This window comes from Acanthochromis polyacanthus, chromosome 14, assembly GCF_021347895.1.
Source record: "Acanthochromis polyacanthus isolate Apoly-LR-REF ecotype Palm Island chromosome 14, KAUST_Apoly_ChrSc, whole genome shotgun sequence".
In the NCBI taxonomy this organism is placed as follows: domain Eukaryota; kingdom Metazoa; phylum Chordata; class Actinopteri; family Pomacentridae; genus Acanthochromis; species Acanthochromis polyacanthus.
In genome coordinates, this window is record NC_067126.1 from 11,798,164 (window position 1) to 11,811,963 (window position 13,800).

At 38.1% G+C, this 13,800-nt stretch overlaps 1 protein-coding gene across 1 annotated transcript in view; it reads left to right on the forward strand.

Moving 5' to 3' along the window:
- The window catches only part of plcl1 (phospholipase C like 1), a 116,885-nt gene extending 108,724 nt beyond the window's left edge, over positions 1-8,161 (forward strand). Inside the window, exons 9-12 of the mRNA XM_022212688.2 lie at positions 1,092-1,295; positions 4,253-4,328; positions 5,142-5,251; positions 6,848-8,161. Coding sequence (XP_022068380.1) covers positions 1,092-1,295; positions 4,253-4,328; positions 5,142-5,251; positions 6,848-7,051 — 594 coding nt within the window. The 3' untranslated portion in view covers positions 7,052-8,161. The remainder of the gene's footprint in view (positions 1-1,091; positions 1,296-4,252; positions 4,329-5,141; positions 5,252-6,847) is intronic.
- Positions 8,162-13,800: the final 5,639 nt, after the last annotated feature.

A 13,800-nucleotide genomic window follows, 5' to 3' on the forward strand; every position in this document is an offset into this window, starting at 1 on the left:
ATAATTAATTACTGTTGTTTTTTTTAAAAAATACAGATTTTGACACTACAAATCAAATAACAACACATATCTGAAGAAATTGTGATTATTTTATTGAGCTACAAAAAGAAAAGTAAAATCTGTAATTTTGAATTAAACAGTTGAAAACGAACAAATGATTATTTATTAAAAAAACAGATTGGTTTTTTTCATGTAAATTAATACTTATTGTTCTGACTAACAAAAGGAAGGAATCTGTATAATAGCAGTAAGAAAAATTCAAACATGTTAAAAATTGTTGATGTTTTTTTATTGTGCTTATTTGATGGATCAAATAACTGACAGTGAATGTCCGGTTTTGGCGAATTCACCTGAAAAATCGACACATTACATGACACTGATGCAGCAATCCTGTAAATCCCCATCGTCTCGTGTACCAGCCAATCCTACCAATCAGTTCGTGTGCCGCCCCCCCCCCCCCCCCCAACACACACACACACACACACACACACACACACACACACACACATACACACTCTCACACTAATTCCCACTCAGTCACACCACTCATTCACAAACGTCCTCTAATCCGGAGCTTCGCTCTCATTGTCCCGTCATCTGCCTCGAGTCCAGCTGTGGCCTCATCTGCCACAGTCGCTCATCGTCCATCACGTCACCTCCATACAGGTGGGCCGTGATAATCAGACACTCAGGGCTCTGCCAGCTGGAAAATAGCGTTTTTATACGCTCATATGTGCAAAAAACATAAACCTTGTATTATGAGATGACCCAGAACGGCAGCTATTTTCTCTCAGATGTATGCACCTGCAGCGGCTTTAAAAAAAGCACCCTAAATTCTGTGATTTTTTTCCACATTTATGCCATATTGTCTCCTCTGTTGCCAAATGCGCTTAAGCTAAGGCTGATTTCACCGGATTAAACGCTGCAATGACTGCCATATTGATTTAATTCACAGGAGAGACGGCAGACGGCTGAGGGGAAGTGAATGTGAACGCAGCCTTTTTTGACCTTTCCCAGCTTAGTATTACAGCCGGAACTGTACATCTGATCTAAAACCGTTCCCCCTCTTCTCCTCTTCTTCCTCCTCTCAGAGCACCACGACCAGTTTCAAAGAGCAGTGTGGGCTCCCCACTGTGGCCAAGCTGAAGCAGTGCATCCAGAGCCTGGCCACCAGGCTGCAGAGCCCCGAGGGCTCCATGGGGGCCTCCATGGTGCTGAAGGAGGGCTACCCGAGTCTGGAGCCGCTGGTCAGCCTCTCGGAGCCAACCAGGAAGCTGCTGGCTGCGTACGACACGGTGAGAGACACAAAAACATGCTGGGAGATAAGATAAGCCTTTATTAATCCTGCAGCAGGAAGATGCAAACATGTAGAGAACATAAAAATAAACTAAAAACACACTTAAGTACTGAGATGGGGAATGCAGCCCGACCTCTCTCCAGTGTTCAATTAAAAAGAAAACAAAAAAAAATAGTGTTTGCATGGGGCTGCACAGTGGATCGGTGGTTAGCACTGTTTTCTCCCAGCTAGAAGATTCATTCTCCTTTTATTTCCTTCAAAATCACAAATCACACCAAGAAATCTATGTTAGGAACTCAAAAGTGGCAAATCATTAAATCATAATCATAAATTACTGTTCATGTCTGCTAAAGTCACTGAAAAAAAGAAATATTTTGTAGACTAGGATTAGAAAAATTCTCAAGTAAAAAAACAAAATACTGATTTTCTCTTTTTTGGTGAATTATAAATAATATCTAAAGGGGTAAACAATTAGACAGCACAGAATATTAGTATAAATCGAAAGTAAAATAAAATCCAGTAAAATAAAACTAAAAAATATATAATATAGAAAAAAACAACAGAATTTACCAGAGTGACAGTATTTTTTTTCTTTAAGGGTACACTAAAAAATCTGATATTTGCCATGTTTTTCCTTTATCATAAAATGAACCAATATTTTGCGGTGAAAATATCAGAATGTACGTAATTCCAACAAAACTAAGTTATAAAGATAAAATAAATAGAAGTATGTATAAATGCAGATGTAAAGTGTCCTACTCTGCCAAAAATCCTCCTATTTTAATATGGTTCTTCCAGTGAACATGCAAATTAATATTTTTTACTTAATACTTTTTAATACTTTTGTAAATATTGTCCACATCAAATATGTGTTTTCCCAAAGTCATTTGTTTTGTTGTGTTTGACGTAAAATTATGTTATTTTACTGTATTTAATTTAGCAAAAAATAAATAAAAAATTATTAGAAAGAAAAAATGAGATTGAGATTTGAAAAATGAAAAAAAAAGTGTCTAATAAAATCATAGAAAAAAGTCTTAATTTACATGTGGACTATAAAACAAAACAAAAGAAAAACTGTAAATAATAAGTTGCTTCTACTAAACTAGTCAGTTTTACTGCATTTAGGTCAGTTAAAATATCATTATTTTGCAGATATTTGCTGTTATTTTCACCATTTACTTGTTACAATAACTTTTTTTTCCAGTGCATTTGTGATGCACATAATATTCATATTCATCATCTCTGTTTATTTATTTCCTTCAGATGAACAGGAGTATTTTAATTCTGTCCTCTGATACTGAACACTGTGCACATGCAGGGAGACTCTCGGAGGTGACATCCATGAAACAGTCGACCAAACGCCTCCTCAGACACACTTTATGGCTGCTTCTCCTCTACCATCAGATCAGGACTGAACCTGTTTCACTTATTTACACCTGCAAACCTCACAGTGATCGTCTTTCTAACATCGTGTTGACGTGTCAGTGTAGTTGAACCCAGCAGGTCCGTCATGTCAGGAAGACACACTGTAGGAAAATCAACAGTTTATTTATTTACAGTTTGCTGATATGTTACAGATTGACCCTGTTTTGTTAAATTACAGATAATATCTAATTGATTATTCTAAATTGTCTGTAGGTGTGAATGCGAGTGTGATTGTTTGTCTGCATATGTAGCCCTGCGACAGACTGGCGACCTGTCCAGGTGTCCCCTGCCTTTGCCCCAAGTCAGCTGGGATAGGCTCCAGCCCCCTGTGACCCCAATGAGAATTAAGCCGTGTGTAGGTGATGGATAGATGTTGACTTTAAAAAATAAAAAGAACAAAAATACAGGTTAAACTATAAATAATGTCCACATTAGAGTGCTCAGTTGTGTTAATTAAAAAATATATAGAACCTTTTAAACTTAAATTATTGTTGAATTAGTTGTAAATTAGATACAGAGAATAAAGTGATTTTTTTGACTTTAAACTCAGATTTGGTTGATTCACCCAATGAAACCAGATATCACCCATGATGCATTCAAGGGACTATGGGAAGATGGAAAACTGAAGGATTCTTTCTTTGAATCTAAACAGTACTATCAATATCACTGTACTATTACTTCTCAATACTTTGTGCTGTATTAATTTCTGCATTTCATGTGCAATATTTCATATTTTTATTTCCCAGGTTAATACTTCATTTTCATTTGCAACTTTTTAAATACATGTGCAATATTTCAGTTTCATGTACAATACTGTTATTATATGTGATATTTCATTTTTATTTCATTTTTCATGTGCATTATAGTATTTACATTTTTTTCATTATCATGTGTGATGTCACTTATTACCTCATTGCTTTTTACTATTCTATTCTAGCATTGTTTTAGTTCACTTGCATTTGCTTTTATTTCAGTATTGTGCCGTACTGATGTCTTATTGCATTTTATATTTTAGACACCACATATATTATGTAATTTTGTTTCTCAAAGCAATATCTGGCACAAGAGTTTCCGAAAAAAACATTTCAGGATTCATAATGTTTCATCTTATATTAACTTAACTTATCTTGGCTTATATTAACTTATTTTAAGTTCACTGATCTTAACTTAACTTATTTTATCTTAACTTAATGTAGCTTAACTTATCTTAATTGTTGAATCTTTTAAAATTTCTTGATCTGTTAAATTATGAAATTTGGGCTTTTTTTTAAAGATAACATGATCTTCAAAGCTAAAACAAATAAAAGTGACACGTGTACATCACAGAAGCTAAAATGTCCTTGAAAATGTACTCCGATGATAAATTATCTCATCAATTTGTTCCTTTATTCAACCAAACCTTCCAGTATAAACCTTTCAGTATTATCCAGTTGCACTGAAGTCAATCCTTTCACATATTTGACTTCTCTGGTTATTTTTTGGACATTTTTTGTACAGACTTTGAACACAAACTGTCCCCTGGTTTTCCAGATGATTGGCGCCCAGAAGCAGCTGATTGAGAACGCAGATGGCGTCCAGGAGAGGATCGCTCAGGTGCAGAGAGAAGGTAAAGACGGGTGACACGAGCTGAACTCAGGCTGTTTGGATCGTGAGCAAAACACCGGATATTCCTAAAAACACGAGCATCTAAACATCTAACAGGCAACCCTTAACGAGGGCAACTCCTCGGAGAGCGACTCCGTCAGTAAACAGCTTCACAAGTCCTCGTTCTAATTAGAAAAAAAGCCAAAAGATGCTCTGATTTTCACACATATTCATCAAAGTATGTCTGCATGAGATACTGTTTGCAATAAATCCTAGCTTCTGCCTTACGTTTTCCCTGTTGAGGGATCAATAAAGGTATCTTTTCTTATCATTAATGTTGGATTTCCTGAACAGTGTGACAGCTGTGCAGCCAAACGCTGTATTTTTAGCTCCTCCAGCCGCCTTAGATAACTGCTGACCTTTAGCTGGCAACCTAAATGTCAGGAGGCACTTTGCTTCTCCGTGAATATGTCAATCCAGGAAGTGACAGCTCTCCCATCAAGACATGCTGTTGACACTCGCCTGCAGACATTTTCTGTCAGTCAACAGAAATAGTTCAGGAACATCATGACAGTTATTTTTCACCTGAATTTAAAAACAACCAAACAGTCAAAACCTTTTTATTTTAATCCTCGAGGCAATTCAGGCACATAAATCCATCTTATTTCACCTCCAGGTGTCCTTGTGTTCGATTTCAGTTCCTCAAGTTGTTAATTTTGCTTTTTTGGCATTTTTATCATTGGTTTAATGTGTATTTGTTTGCCTACATCTTCTGTTTCCATAGTAAATGTATATGCAGCTCTGAGGTTGAATAAAAACTGATGCTGTTTTGCAGGAATGGACTTCCATGAGGAACTGTCTCGGCTCGGGGAGAAGGAAGGACTGAAGGGACGCAAACTGAACAAAGCTGTGGAGAGTTTCACCTGGAACATCACAGTACTTAAGGTATGAAAGAAAGAGCCGAACATAAAGATATGGACACAGCAAATTAGTCATGCTGTTAATTTGCAGTAAATGGGCAGTAAATGAATGCAGTAACTCCCATTGGTAACGTGAATAGCATCACTGTCAGTTAATTGTTGTTTTCCTTAATAAACAGAGTACTTTAAAAATTTTTAAAAGTGCACGTAGTTCTATTCATACTACAGTATTTATAGCAGCTGTTTACAGATTTCACTGTAGCAATCAGGGATCATTTCTCAGGTGTTTAAACCACGTGGGAAGAAATTTGTGCCACAGGAAACTGAATTTGAATCATTCATGTTTGAATTTTAATTGTATAGCTTTAAAGTTTTTATTTAAATCTCATAAATTTATTTTTTCAACTGAAAAAATTGTGATGAAATCTGAATTTGAATCTCATAATTTCCATTTATTAGACTGAAACTGTGTTCCAGTAGTCTTGAAATGTAATGCAGTGTTTTAATTTTAAAGATTTATTCCACTGAAATACTACTGTCTAACAAACTATAGTGTTAAAGATGTGTTTTACCAAATGTACTACTTTTTAACTAACAGATTAAAAAGTTTCAAATGTTCATTTCACCCAAAACACTACTTTCAAACTTACAAGTTATGGTTTTGAAGGTGTACTTCTATAAAATACTCCCAAAATACTGCCTTCTTACAAACAAGTTATGGTTTTGGATATTTATATTTATACTTGAGAGGTAGGAAAGACATGAACTCCCTTTGCCAAGCTAACTTTGATGTCCAACTTAATTGTGTTTAGTGTGAAACACTTTCTTCATATTTGGTATTCGCACTGTAATTACCTCCGCCAGGAGGTTATGTAATCACCGGAGTTTGTCTGTCTGTCTGTCTGTCTGTCTGTCTGTCCGTCTGTGTGTGTGTGTGTGTGTGTCTGTCTGTCTGTCTGTCTGTCTGTCTGTCTGTCTGTCTGTCTGTCTGTCTGTCTGTCTGTCTGTCTGTCTGTCTGTCTGTCTGTCTGTCTGTCTGTCTGTCTGTCTGTCTGTCTGTTAACAAGGACAATTGAGAGATGGCCTGGCGGCCATCTCTCAATTGTCCTTCGACCTTCAAAAAATTCCTGGATCCAGACGGTGATTCAGATCACCTCCAAAATCTAATCAATTCTTACTCTTGCTCTTCTGGACATCCTGTAAAAATTTGGTGAAAATCCGTCCATGACTTTTTGAGTTATGCTGTTGACAGACAGACAGACAGACAGACAGACAGACACACACACACACACACACACACACACACACACACACACACACACACAGACGGACACACAGACAAACGGCATGGCGGAGGTATGCGCTCTCTGAGTGCTTTTCTAGTTGTTGTTTGTTTCTTTGGCCAGAAATGTGGTTCTTGCTTTAAAAGGTGACCTGTTCCTCTTAATGCAGTAGATGCCACAAAGGATCTTTAAAATGTCATCTTACAACTTCCGACGAGTGGAATAACTAAACTAAACTGAATCAGACACTGGAATTTAAAAGCTAAACTTCCACCTTTTTGCTTCACTTGAAGTTCATTTCAGGGCAAACTCATGTATCTGTTGAATTTGTTCTGCAGGGGCAGAGCGATCTGTTGCGAGGAGCTAAGATGGATTCCCTGGATGCTCTGAGGCAGCTGGCTCTGGCCTGTGAAGCCTGTGGACTCACCTCCTCCTCTTCCTCCAACTCCTCATCGTCCGCCTTCTCCACTGCTGAGCTGCACTACTCCTCTCACCCTCTGTCCGGCCGCCGAAGCAGCACTCATGGCAACGGACGCATCTGACAGCCGCCGCCGGGTCCAGACGGCTGCCGGAGATGAGGAAGGAGTAATTAGAGAGGATGGCGGCGATGAGGAGGAGTCAGAGTTTGTCCCTTTATCAGAGCAGTGGGTGTCTGGACTATCCAACACCACAGCAGTCTAACTGTTCAAGCCTTACGGTGACTTCATCCATTATCGCTGAACGTCCGGCTTGCAGAGCCTCTTTATGAATGTCTGCGGTAGGGGATGTGAAGAGAGAGAGAGAGACGCTCCACATGGGACATTTTGACGGGTCCTGCTTTTTTCCCCCTCATTAGTGAGGAAACCGAAGACACCTTTGTGACAACGAGGCCATTGCGATGTTTACGGCCCTGCTGGGGTTTGGTTTCAGAGAAAAGTCGAGGTGAATGTAGAGCCGCCTCAGTGTTTCAGCTCATCTCCTGGGATGGTGGCACCTGTGTGTGCTTATAAAGCTGCAAGTAGTCTTTTTAAAACTCACAAAAGTTTTATCCTGCTTTTATTTTTTAGTGTTTCACAGCGGATTAACCCTCTGAACCCCAAAACCCAATTTGCACGCTTGAATGGCATCTTATCTTTAAATAAATTACCAAAATGTATCTGTCAAAAACCAGAAAAAACAGACAGAATTGTTGGATTTTCAGCATTCAGATGAACTTTAAACTATTTGTCTGTGATATGGGCTTCAATAGGGAAAGCTAGCTAAATCTAGTGTGGGTCTAAAACTGTGAATTTTCATCAAAAGCACTTTTCAAAATTCTCAAAAAATATATAGTTCACACCAGATACTACAAAAAATCTAAACAATTCTATGTTCATTGTTGCAGTTGAAAAGCCATAATTGAAATAGAAAACTATTTATCAGCCAGGAACTGTAAAAACAAAACAAAACAAAAAAAACCCCAGAAACAATCTGTGGATTTTCAACTTCCTTTAACCGTGTTGGAATTTAATATGCTGTTCTGTGAAGAAGGTTAAACAAATCAAAGCCTAAAATCATGATATTTGAGCAAAATCACTTTATTTCACATTTAAAAATTCACCAAACATAAACATTTATAACTAGAATAACTAGATTCTGTCATTAGTGACTCAGCTGTGACAAAAATGTGAAACTTCTCGATTGAACTGCAGGCTGTGTTTACATAAAGGAGACAAGTACTGAAATAAATTTAAAACAGAGTAGAATATCTAAAATATTTATAGTATGTAGGGTTGCCATTATTTTAGCGTTAGTTACACCTGTGGTCACTTAAAAATATGTTATACATGCTGATTGCAGGTTTTTTTTTTCCAGTTTTTGTAAAAGAAATAGTCAAAGAAATAGAACTTTCCTTTTTTATGATTTATGGTATTATATCTGTGCCATATTGCATAGAAGACATTTCTGTGTTCTCCCTCCTTCTAGTCATGGTTGAGCTGTTTCCATAGAGGTGTAGGACTTAATATTGCAATAAAATATGAGCCCACAGTGAGTTAAATTGTGACACGAGCAAAGAAACACCCAGAACCTGCTAAGAGTTTAGAGGGTTAAGATACTGAGGATATCCACAGATTAAGGTGGGTCATAACGCTAAATTTACTGGCAGTTAATAGTCATGATTGTTTGAAATGTTGCAGAAAAACTGACAAAACAAAAACTGAATTATGCATGTTTCCATAAACTGCTTTGAAGCAAAAAAACTCAGTCGTGTCATCAGAAAATGGCACCAAAAAAGCACAGAAGAAGAAGAAGAAATGAAAACTTTGTCCATCCACTGGAGACGATTTAGAGAAGTCTTCAGGAATAAGTTTTTATCATAAAAATTTAAATTATTCTTTTTTAGATTTCACAGCTGCCATTTTTGACGCTGTCCAGAGAAAGAAACAGCTGATCAGTCATGTGGCTCAAATGTTCCCTACATCAGAATGTATTCAGAAATGGTGTTTCCACCTCACATGAAGCTCATTAACACTTTTCAGGAAAAGTCAAAAATAATGTCAATCAACTGTTTATGCAAAATTTAGGACTTTTTTTTCCCCAAAATTTTGCCATTTTCGTTTACTTTTATAACTCAATACTTTAAAATGCAACATGGAAATGAGGCTAGTTACATCAACATTAACCTTCTCCACACCTAAATGGCCGCAGTCTCCCCTCACTGTCCTATTTTTATTCTACTAACTTGAAAAACATGGCAGCAGATATCGAATTTCTCCAAAGTTATTGAACATAAGGAGTTTCAAAAATCAACTTTATCTGAAAATATTTGAAGTTACTAATGAGGTCTGGGAGATTTAGAGGGGTGACATCTCAAATCTAGACCTTCCATTGCAGCTCTGAGTACATTTTCGATCCAGCCGCACTTGTACGCTCACACAGGTTCTGGTCACATCCGGCCGATGATGTTTGAACTTTTGTTCGGTAAAGGGGGCGACTGAAACACGAGAAACAAGGTACAGTAATTGGAGAAGTTGTGGATGTTGATACTGTAGTACTACATGTCTGCTGTGTGTAGTCTGATGAGTCTGTATATGTTTTCAGGAAGCAAAGATTCCTGCAGCATTGATGATGTAGCAATAATGCTGACGCTGCATGATCCAACCATCGAATTAACTCCAGAATTCATGTGTGAAACTACAAAAATGGCACCCGGCGGATGTTACTGATCACGGCTCATATGCTGCCTTCACATGGGGTTGTGGTCTTTCATTCATGCCTTCACATTTCATACAAATGGTTAGCCTCGGCGGCTTCTAGACACCAATGGTTGCGTTCATGTTGTTCATGCTTCAAACGAGTTCCATTTGAAGGCAGCATGGGTTGTGTTCACATGCCAGTGACAGTGTTCTTTTCGGCCTTTGAGTGTAAACGTGCTTCTTCTTAATGCAGGGAAACACCTGCTCTTTTAACTCTGCGTTTTGTGCTCTTGACCAAACTCTACAGAAATGAAGCTCAGCACAGGACCAAGCTAACCAGATTAGAAAGTACCTCCTCACTGTTCTTCTGGTGGACATATAATCTACAACTGCAGATTTTTCTAACACGTCATGATGGCAACATATTTGAAACGAAGCTTCTTAATCCCGCTGGTGGTTTTTGAGATCAATGGTTTTCATTAGATAGGACTGATGTTGTTTAAAAGACCAAAAAAGTTTGTATTTAGGTCAGCTGATTTGATCTCAGCTGACCGTTGAACAAAGCAGGCGTGTTGCTAACAGGCACCATGAGGAAGCTTTTGAATTAAAGACATTTTGAATGTTTATTCTGTCCTTTTGGAGGCAGATAGGTGGAACCACAGCAACATAAGAACTTGATGTGGACGTTGTCATCGCAAATTATTCATGTTCATACGAGCCAACAGGAACCTCTTCCACCTTCTATTAGCTCAGTAGACAAGTTGTCGTTCATTTTGATCTTTGATCAGCAGAAAGTGATCATGATAATATTGGAAACATCTTGTGGTGGTGTGAATAACTGCATTTAAGATGACGTAAGATGTCCAAAAACATACCAAATGGAGCTTAAACCAAGTAGTTTTGATGGCTTAATTTAATTAATTAGCTTTGGTACCAAAACTTAATCAAGATCTTTTGATTTCCTAAACTTAAACATAAAGTTTTGGTACCAAATGTTAACCAAGTAGTTTTGGTACCTAAACTAAGTTGGATTGGTACCTACTTAATTAAACCAAGATGTGTTGTGCTTAAACTTAAACCAAGTAATTTTGGTGGCTTAACTTAATTAACTAGTTTTGGTACCTAAACGTAAACCAAGTAGTTTTGGTACATACTTAAAAAAAGAAAAAAACAGGATGTTTTGGTGTCTAAACTTAGCTGTAAAGTTTTGCTACCTAAATGTAAGTAATTGTTTTGGTACCTAAATTTAACCAAGTCGTACCTGAACTTCACCAAGTAGTTTTGGTATCTAAACTTTACTATTCTTCTTGTCTAAACTATTCTTGGTGTCTAAACCTATGAAAGTGTTGTTTGGGGCTGAAAGCTAACAAGGTGAATTTGGTACCTAAACTTAACTGAGTAGTTTTGCTGTTGAAACTTAACCAAATGGTTTTAGTTTCTAAACTTGACCAAGAAGTTTTTGTTCCTATACTCAATCAAGTACCCGAGATTTGGTGCCTAAACTTAATCAAAAGTAAACACTGAGTGAAAAACCGTTCATGAAAATGAAAGTCAGAATGAGACTTGAATGAAAAATAAACTATAAAATGTACCAAGACAAGATTTAATCTCATGTTTCTTGGTGAAACTCACTTAAGCCTCCACAAACCCAATCAACGTCTAAATGAGGAGTTTTGTTCCTCTCTGTTAGTGTAAAGTTTCTGCTTCTTCACCATTAAATGTGGTGATAGAGATCCTACCAGGAGGTGAAGGAGGTTCCTATAAAAGCTGTCTGTGATGTTATCGACCATTTAATGGGCTGAAAACATGGGGAAACACGAGGCTGAATGTTGTAACGGCTCTCTAGCTGATCAACCCAGCTGGTGGCTTCAGCAGCATTTCCTCATGTATTCAGTCGCTCTGCTGAAGTGCTGCTCTATTTTCTGAACCATCCTTTTGTAATAACCTCTTTCATAAATTCTCTCCACTCTCCTGTTGCTGCTGCTCTGCCAGAGGCTCCAGGTGAGGAGAGACTGAGCTGATGCACTGCCGTAGGAGGAAGATGACCTGATAACATTTTCCATGCGAGTGTTTTTTATTCTGAGACTGGGGGGGCATCTAAAATTAGAAAACGCATAATAGAGGGAGAGAGCAAAGGTTGAAGGATGAGAGAAGGAGAAGGGGCTGGTATTGGACTGGGTTTTGGTTGTTGGTTGAGTAGGAAACACCTGCAGAGCTTCATAATTGGCTTTACGCAGTCGACACTTTGGCAGCACCTGCTGTTTCGATCTATTAATAACTCCGACTCACCGGAAGCCTTCGGATGTGTGTTCATGTCTGTCACGATACCACGGTGCCCTGATTCCTGACCCAACCACGCACCTCCGGAGGATCTCCACCACCCTCGAGAGGCTGGTATATGAATATAGCATCACAGGAGATCTGCTCACTGCAGGGAGGAGAAGCTCTGCTTTAATGATGCAGCACTAAAACAAACCACAGTATTAGTTTTCAGGGTTCCGGTGCCTGTTGACAGAAGGAATACAACTGGGTCAGTGCAGGCAGGCACTGATGGTATTTATTTTACCTGCAAAGATGAAGGTCAATGGGTTTACCTTGGAATACAGTCTGGTTTCAGTAATTAGGTCCTTAGAGCTCAAAATAATTCATCAGGTAAATGCTGTATTTACAGTAGATACAACATCTGAGCGGCTCATCTTACCCAAACCAACCATATCTACGTTTTTCATTTGCTTACTTCAAATTATTTACCTGCAACAGCGAATCACACCATAGTATTAGAGGGTTGAATGTGCTTTTATATCTTCCCGGCAGCTACTGCTTTCAGTTTCACGTCTGTGTGGTGTGAAGTCAGCTTGAAAAGACCATTTCATCCTGCTGGGGTTTAATTTTGTCAGCTATATAATTTTTTTCCATAGGTGCAAATGACAACACAGATGAATTTACAGCTGTGTTTTGGTTTGGTTCTTCCTGACATCTGTTTTACTTCTGTACATTTGTGCTCGTCTGGGTTTTAAATTCAAAACTGTGCAACCACCAGCTCTCTAAAATTGGATATTGAAGCTTCAGTTTCCCCCAAAAAAGTGCAGATTTTTGTGAAATTGATTCATTGTGCGCAATGACCAGGAAAGCTTCAGGAGACAAGTCGCATTCGTGAAGGTTGGCAGTAAACAAACTAAACTTTAAGAAACAGTGGTACGATCCTTCAGCCTCTCTGCTTCATGTGTCGCTGCTTTGACTTCTTCAACACACCCGACCAAATGATATGTTCATGTTGCAGTATTGGAAAAACGAGTGTTTACCTCTGCAGAAGGCACTGCAGTCAGCCACTCCCTACAGTGCTTTACTATGACGTTCAATATCTCATTTGTTCCTTGCTGCAGCACCCTGATCCCCGACAGTGTGGCCTGCTTCCCTTTAAAAACCAAGAAGTGAAACAACTAGCTCATCTCAAAGGAGAATTTGGTTTTTATCAATTAATGTGTGTATTGTGTCTGTAAGTCATGCTAAGGTTGCAATCGCCAACTCAACAAGCAGCAATTCTTATCATTTTCAAGGCAGGCAGATTTTTACATTAATCACTTTTTGTTTTCAGTTTGACTGAAAGAAAAAACAAAAACTAGGCATTGGAAATGGACAGTGTGCTAACTCCAGTATGGATCTACACACGTGGACAAAATTGTTGGTACCCCTCAGTTAAAGAAGGAAAAACCCACAATTCTCACTGAAATCACTTGAAACTCACAAAAGTAACAATAAATAAAAATTTATTGAAAATTAAATAATCAAAATCAACCATCACTTTTGAATTGTTGATTAACATAATTATTTAAAAAAACAAACTAATGAAATAGGGCTGGACAAAAATGATGGTACCCATAACTTAATATTTTGTTGCACAACCTTTTGAGGCAATCACTGCAACTAAACGATTTCTGTATTTGTCAATGAGCGTTCTGCAGCTGTCAACAGGTATTTTGGCCCACTCCTCATGAGCAAACAGCTCCAGTTGTCTCAGGTTTGATGGGTGTCTTCTCCAAATGGCATGTTTCAGCTCCTTCCACATATGTTCAATGGGATTCAGATCTGGGCTCATAGAAGGCCACTTCAGAATAGTCCAACGCTTTTCTCTCAGC